The sequence below is a fragment of the Mesitornis unicolor genome, unplaced genomic scaffold (assembly GCF_000695765.1).
Source record: "Mesitornis unicolor isolate BGI_N332 unplaced genomic scaffold, ASM69576v1 scaffold4511, whole genome shotgun sequence".
Lineage (NCBI taxonomy): Eukaryota > Metazoa > Chordata > Aves > Mesitornithiformes > Mesitornithidae > Mesitornis > Mesitornis unicolor.
Window position 1 is genome coordinate 1 of NW_010161524.1, and position 7,544 is coordinate 7,544.

The 7,544-nt window shown below is 44.6% G+C and overlaps 2 protein-coding genes across 2 annotated transcripts; one reads left to right on the forward strand and one right to left on the reverse strand.

Annotated features, from left to right (window-relative positions):
* Positions 1 to 5: 5 nt before the first annotated feature.
* Positions 6 to 4,181, forward strand: RSRP1 (arginine/serine-rich protein 1; the record flags this gene model as incomplete). Its single annotated transcript, XM_010193205.1, has 5 exons — positions 6 to 72; positions 1,250 to 1,861; positions 2,211 to 2,365; positions 3,544 to 3,627; positions 3,999 to 4,181. Coding segments are annotated over 5 exons (1,101 nt in total), but the record flags the coding sequence as incomplete, so codon positions are not given.
* A 1,355-nt stretch (positions 4,182 to 5,536) lies between these two features.
* SYF2 (SYF2 pre-mRNA-splicing factor) lies at positions 5,537 to 7,425 on the reverse strand (the record flags this gene model as incomplete). The annotated part of the gene is made up of 5 exons (XM_010193216.1): positions 5,537 to 5,724; positions 5,815 to 5,913; positions 6,710 to 6,800; positions 6,931 to 7,048; positions 7,312 to 7,425. Coding segments are annotated over 5 exons (588 nt in total), but the record flags the coding sequence as incomplete, so codon positions are not given.
* Positions 7,426 to 7,544: the final 119 nt, after the last annotated feature.

Consider the following 7,544-nt stretch of genomic DNA (forward strand, 5'->3'; position numbering starts at 1 on the left):
GTTATTTTCGTTACAGGAGCGGCCAGGCGTCTCACGGGAACCAGCACCGGGGGTGTCCGGCGGCTCCCAGCGGTGAGTGCTCGAAATCCCCTCCCTGTGGGTCCCCTCCGCCAACGCGCGGGCGGAGGGGGCTGCACTCCCTGCGCGGTTTGCCGGGTGAGGGCCGATGGTGGGAGAACACCGAGATGTGCCCGATTTGTGCGTTGTTGAAAACGGTGGTGTCTGGGGTGGTGTTCAGATCAGAATTAATCATGAGTTTCGGATGAGCTGTGCTCGGTACAGGGCTGGTGACCTTGACACTTGGTTAGAGGTGAAGCAGTGAAACTTTAGCTGTGTGGCAACAAGAGGAATGTTTCTTACCAACTCCTGCAGAATTTAATACCCGTGCTCGATTTCAGTAAAGGATCCTCAAACGTTTGTTTGTTGACTGTGGTTTACAGTGAGCACTGAAGAGAAACTTCGTTATGAAACAAGCTTCCTTGAACTGTGAAGTGGTGATGTAACCGGATTTAAGTAATGGAGATTACTACACCCTAGAATACATCCTAGAGTACATAACCCTTGTAGCTATAAAATGGCTGCCGCTGGAGAGACAGCCATTTTAATTATTAATCTAAAACCTTAACGAGTGTCACGTACTTTACAAGTAGAATGTTTTTATTAGCAGCTTGCTGCGTGCGCTGCTGGGGTGCGTGGCCTCTTGTGCAGTATAATCAAGAACTTAAAGTGGCTGCTTTGTACTATATTTTCTGTTCTGTTGGAGGAAAAATTGTAAAACTTAACCTACATAAAACTGCAGAAGAAAACGAATCGATTTGTACTGATTGGAATTGCAGATGTAGATGTAATAGGCTGCATTTAGAATAGTTCTAAGGTAAAATACCTTGAAAATTCTCTTTGGAGTAGGGAAAAAAGGTACTGACTCATCTATTTCACAGAAGGCTTGTGCTTATGTAGCAAACACAGGGTATTAAACTTAAAACCCCAAAAAAAAACCTCTTCAGAGTTCCATGCGGAACCACTTATGGTTTAAACGGAAGACTTCTTTTATTTCCTATAGAGGACTGACTATGGGAGAGGAAATGATGAAACTCAAAACCGTCATGTGCAAAACATGCCGATGAACTGGATGAGAATTGTTGGTGTGTTTAATTATCTTTGAGCTTTTTGCATATGTCATAATGTTTGTTGTGGTATAGTTGACTTGGTGGATATAAATGATTAACTTCTCCCTCCCCACCCACAACAGGAACAGAGACTGGGCATTACAGAACAACCATAAAAACTGAACCAGCATCTGAAAGCACCTGTGTGGAAAAAAGAGTGGTCAGGAAAACTGATGCTATGACAGATTTCAGCTCACAGAAGAAGAGAGAATCATCTTTGAGGTCCAAGAGAAGCTGTGATAGGTCATCAACAAGGTCCTCCAGCAGATCCTCTTGCAGTTCACGGTCCAGTTCAAGCACTTCCTCTTCAGCTTCCTCCAGGAGCTGGAGCCGGTCCAGATCCAGATCAAGGTCATGGGCTAGAAGAAGCGGTTCCCGGAGATACAGAAGATACTCTCGTTCGTACTCCAGAAGCCGCTCCAGATCACGCGGCTATGCGAGATACCAAGGAAGGTACCACGCCAGGCACTACAGGAGATACCACCGCTCTCCTCCGAGGTACAGGTCACGCAGTCGGTCGTGGTCTCGTGGAAGATTGTACTACAGAAGGTCCTACTCGAGAAGCAGATCCCGTTCAAGAGGCCCGAGATACTATGGATTTGGGCGAACAATCTATCCTGAGGCTTACAGGAGCTGGAGAAGCAGGTCCCGAACAAGGTCTCGGAGTCGGTCACCTCTCCATCTGAGTGAAAAAGGTACCTGTTTTTGGTTTTTAGACTTTCATTCTGTAGGAACCTCAAAACATACAATGTATACTTACTTTAACCAGACAAATTCTTATCTGTGTACTTGCCTTACGGAACGTAACTGATAATGGCAATGTGGGAGAAAATCTCTGCATGGTTATGAAAATACAGTTAAAAGAAACATTGAGTAGTTCAGAGCATACTTTTCAACTGATGCTAAGTCTTCCAAGTTCTGATGAAAATTCATCACAGTTGATGCTTGCATAGGTGCAGTGATCGTAAACCTGCAGTTTTTAGGCTGATATGAGTGGGTGCATGTTGATTTAACCATGAGAATGACTTTCTTTTCCTCTTATAGACAAGCGGGAACTCCTGGAAATTGCAAAAGCTAATGCTGCGAAAGCTCTGGGAACAGATAACATTGTCTTGCCAGCAAGCTTGAAGATCCCTGCTCCTTCCAAAGAGAGAAAAACTGAAAAACAAGAACCTGAAGATGCTGGAGAGTCAGCTGAGGTAAGTATGAACTGGAGTATTCTCAGTGAAAAGGTAAACACTTCTTAGGTTGTGATCTGCATGGATGTGTTAATTTTAAACTGTGGAGTTTGTGATTATGAATTCAAACCCTTGAACAGAAAGTTCACATTTACTGGAATGCTAAAAACTGCTCTAGAAGTGGCTGTAGACTTTGTGATAAGCTGTGCAAGTACTGTGGACTGTTAACAAGTGGCTGATCCACTGAGTACGTGCAGCCTTGCCAGCAGTGATAGGTTGAGAAGGAGAGGTGAATTCGGTTTATTCTTTTGAGTTGTTGTTCTTGCCCATTCTTTAGACAAGTTTTTGTTTCTGACTTAAATTGAGAGAGTTTCACTACCAAGCCTAGTGAATAGTGTGGCTTTCTTTTAAAGGTTAAATCTTTCTACCCTTTCTGTGTTAAAAGCTTTTCATGTGCAACAAACTGTTTCCCAGAAATTACATGCCCAAGCACACAATGCATTTTACATACTTTATTTCTGTCTTATAGAAATCATGACTATGGTTCCAGACATGATGAAGAAAATCTGTTGGTAATTAAGGGACTCGTGGGCTGTAGCTGCTGTGAATTTAAGGGAGGGAGAAACTTGAGCAGCTTAAACTGAATTGTAGTTTGGCTTTGTTACCGTGTGGTAAATACAGAACTGTGTTAACTGTTAGATCAGATACTGCTGTGTCAAATGGAAGTGAATTTTGTAAGGGTTTTTACAGGAATGGTACAGGCATCCCTTTCATAATATATGCAATATATTCCAGATGTTGAGAGAGTACAGAAGAAGAGGCCTGCATCACTTGCAGATAAGTTTATTGTCATTATCCAAAGCTCTGCAGGATGGACATGCAGAATTTAATACAATTTGCACTACCACCACACTTGGCATATGGCAGTCCATGCCTTGAGTTGTTCGAGTACTTTGTAAAGCTGTAACTGGGGCGTGGATCTCAGGTCACGTGTGAATTGGCACAATGACACTGGTAAAAACTGAATGCTTTTCGAATTGAGTTCAACATTGATCTGTTTGCGTATTGAGTAGCTTACAGCTACTTTAGATGTAAATATCTGAAACAGCTCTACCAGAAAGTTCATACTCTGTAGTAATTGCCTTAACTTGCATTGAGTAATGGATCCTCCCGCTTAAGCTGTGTGTGCTCCTCTCTAGCAACCCAGAAGACTTGCAGAGGACGTGACCAAGAGCGGAAGGGAGAGAGCAGCCATACAGAGAAGCATTTCTTTCAGTCCCAATGTAAGTATGATTTCCCAAGACAGAGTTTCAGTAATTCATTCCTCCTGTGCTAGGCTTTTCACAGTGTTGGTTGCCAGATTAAAGATCTTACTACTTGTTACAAGTTGAATTAGATCAGTACTGTACACTACAGCAGTGTTTAAAGTAGATATCAGTGCTTAAATGCCTATATTACAGACTCAAAAGTGTATGCCAGAAATTATTTCAATTTGTTTGGATATGTTTTTAATGTAGAACTAAGGAAAAAGCAACTTCCCTGAATCCTGGGTCAAAACGTTTCTGTTACCAGTGGAGATGAACCCCTTGCAGTTGAGAGGTCTTAGTACATTCCTTCTCATTCTAGCATTTTAAAAGGAAATTTCTTTTTCCAGAACACAATGGCAAAACCAGTACTGCAGAAGCCAGCAGCCCACGTTTTTAAAGAACTGGCAGTTTCTCCAGCAAGAGAAGATGACAAAAAGGGAAATCCCTATGGGCAATGGGTTCCTGTCAAGAAGGAGAAGAAAAAATTCCTAAACATCTCATCTAAAAATGCGCTGTTCCGGGCACGCTAGCGTATTTTTCTCACTGTTTCTGATTGCAGCAGTATGCATACTTCAGTTTTGAGATCAGAGGTTTTCTGATCAGGTTGAAGACTTGTTAATACTGAGTATTTATTTTGATATCTTAATTTTGGCATCTTAGGTTTCTCTTTCAGATAGAAAGCAGAGGGATCCAGAAGCCACAGATGCGATTCTTGTATATATTTGTAAATCTTTTTGTATTGTTTTAATGGACTAGAACTTACAGGTGGGTAACCTTTTCTAAACAATAGTTTAGTAGTTGTTATTTTGAACACTTGATACACATTGTGTAACTGTTTACTTCAAGTAAATAAAGTTTTGTTTTGCACTGGTTTCTTGATGTGTCAAGTGGGTGGACCTGTGTTGGGTCATTTGGCTGTGTCCTCTTGGTGGTTACTCCCAGGTGTAGCTTCCCCTTACCTCACTGTGAACACAAAGTACAACAGAAGGTAATTTTCCCTGTACACTGGAATTATTCCTGCCCAGGCTGTGCCTGGTTCAGGGCCCCCAGACTTCCCCAGATGCCCCTCTGCAAGTGGCAGGCTGGTGTTGGATGTATGTGGATGTAAACCTGACTGCTGTATGTGAAACCACTGCCATTCTTGCTGTCAAAAGCATTGCACCCGAGCAACTGTCACTTGTGCTGACTTCAGTCCTGAACTTAGTGCTGGGTTGTGTTTTGATTGAGGTTGCTTTAAAAAGAGCCTTTCAGGGCTCGCTGTAAGGCAGTAAAAGTGTGAGGTAGCTGAGAGTAGAGCTCACAGCTCCAGAACTCGGTGCAGGGCATGTGCCTCCCTGGCTCACCACAACCTCTATGAAGAGGAGCTCTGCAAGTAAGTCAACAGTCTTGTGCTTCTTGAATTGCCAAGACAAGGCTGGCAAATGTACTAAGGGTTATGGATTTTATGGCAAATTGAAGTCCCTGCTCTTGGCCCCCTTGGTAGCTTTGGTGCCTGGGTAGTGGCACAGCAGTGCTGGGTGCTGCCCAGGGAACAACTCCCAAACCTTTGGCACTGAGACAGCTGTGGGTGGATAATTTTTTTTACAGAAAGCTCATGTGTGTTCCTCAGGCTTGCTTTTATCTTCCAAAACTCTTTTCAGGGATTTAGCCAGTCCAGCTACTGAAGAATGAAGGCAAGCTTTAAACTGACTGAGAAATGTGTGTGTTTATTCAGAATGTGAAATCGCACAGGCTGGTTACTTCTACAAGCTATACACAGCTGAAGTTACGCAAATAACTTCTATGACATTAAATATACTATAGATTTTACAAAGTAATCAGTATAAAGTATTTATTTGCTGCCAAACTGCTTTACCGAACACGAACAGATGCAGGGCTGTTGTACGTGCTTTGCCAGGGATGACGGTTCAGACGGCTGTCCCTCTCTCCAGGTTCTGTTTGATCTCGGCCGTGTACTTCCCGTAGAACCTCTCTGCCTTCTTATTGAACTTGGCATTGCGCTCGTTAATGTAGTCGATGTCCGCGTCGTCGTTGTAAGGACGGCGGCGGCTGTATTTTTCACGCTTCTCAATTCTGCAAGGCAAACAGTGCTGTTAGGAGACCCGTGGGGGAATCACACAAACCTGTCACACGCTGCCTTGTTTTCTCTTGGTGTTTACTTACTGCTTTTCGAGATCGGCAACCATTCTGTCAACGCCTTCCTTGGAGGGCACGTGAGTCCCGTGCAGCAGGCTGTCAGACGTGGGGTAAAGCGCTTCACCACTGGGTGGGAAAAACAAATGGGCCGCAGGTTATACAGCTATCGATGGCTTTGAGACTGCACTGCTGCTGTTGGATTCTCAAGGCACTGGACTCAAACTGTGGGAGGCCAAGATTTGAGTGAGAGCACCTTGATACTAGAAATAAGCTCTTAATTACTTTGAGACACTAACGTGTGCCTGTGGAAGATACTGAAACTCTCAGTCTGAATGCAAACTGGGCAGGTTCTCACTTGTCGCTCAGTCTGTGCTTAAACCATGCCAGGCTGCTTAGAAAAAGCCAAAACCCACTCTGAGAAATCACAGAATCGCTTGGTTGGAAAAGCTCTCTGAGATCATCACGTCCAACCGCTCCTGTCTACCCCCTAAACCATATCCTTAAGTACCTCATCTACCCGCTCCTTAAACACATCCAGGGATGGTGACTCCACCACCTCCCTGGGCAGCCTGTTCCAGCTTCTGACAACCCTCTCAGTACAGAACTTCCTCCTTATCTCTGACCTGAACCTCCCTTGGCACAGCAAATGAGTAATCTTCTCACACATTGAAGGATGATCTAATTGCCTTCTTCAGACTCAGTAATGGCAAGCTCGAAGAAATGAACCTTATCAATTACACTGCTTCCCCTCGCACCTACTGTGGCAGAGCAGATGATCAGGCCGTGCATTTTAAGACTGTGTTAAACTAATGAGCATTACAGCGTATATGAGAATGTGTGAAAGGGTTAGATTAAGCCTGCAGCGTTTGCGAATAATTTAGCAATACAACAGACAATGTCAGAAGGCTGAAATCAAACTCACTACTGCTCTTTCAGCTTCTCGTACTGCTCCAGGTCGGGTTTGATCTGCCGGGTTAGCCGCTGGTACTGGCGCAGCTGAGCCGCCGCGTAATCTTTTGGGGAAAATGATTTAATGTTAGGGTTTAAATCTAAAGGTTTTAACTTCGTGACTCAGTTTGCAGTTGAAATACTAACGAAGGTGTCCGTTGTGACCACACACAATTAACACAGTTAAGCCATTACCTGAAAACCCGAGATCTGGATTCTTCCTCTTCTTTTTCCTTTCCCATCTCTCGGCATCCTCAGCACTGATCTCCAGCAGTTTCACTCGCTCGTAGTCTTCTCCTCTCGCTGCACACTCCTAGCACAGCACAAGGAACAACCGGTTGTAACAAGAAGAAAGGGGCCAAGGATCAAACTCAGCTGTACCTACCTAAATCAGTCCAGCCATGCTCTAGTGCAGGACAGTAACTGAGATAATCAGAAGTCTAATTAGAAGATGAATTTTAGGGGAGCAATGTCTGCTCTCCTGACTGTCCAGCCACCGCAGAGGGGGCTCAGCCTCGCTGCAGGCGCTCGGACTGAGGCGCAGCAGGGTTATGGGAGCTGTCACCGTGTGCTCACCTTCTTCTTCTCCTCCACCTTCAGCTCCCACTCCAGCCGAGCTTTTTTGGCTAAAAAAAAACCCCTTTTCTCTTCTTCCAGCCCCTCGGGGTGTTTCAGTTTGGGAGCCTCATTCTAGGAACAAAGCCGTTTGTTACGGGACTCTGGCTGCGCCTAGCAACCCCCGCCGCCCCCATCCGCTTTGCTTCCCCGCGCATCAGCGGTAGGAACCGGCTCCGGTCCTGGTCCCGATC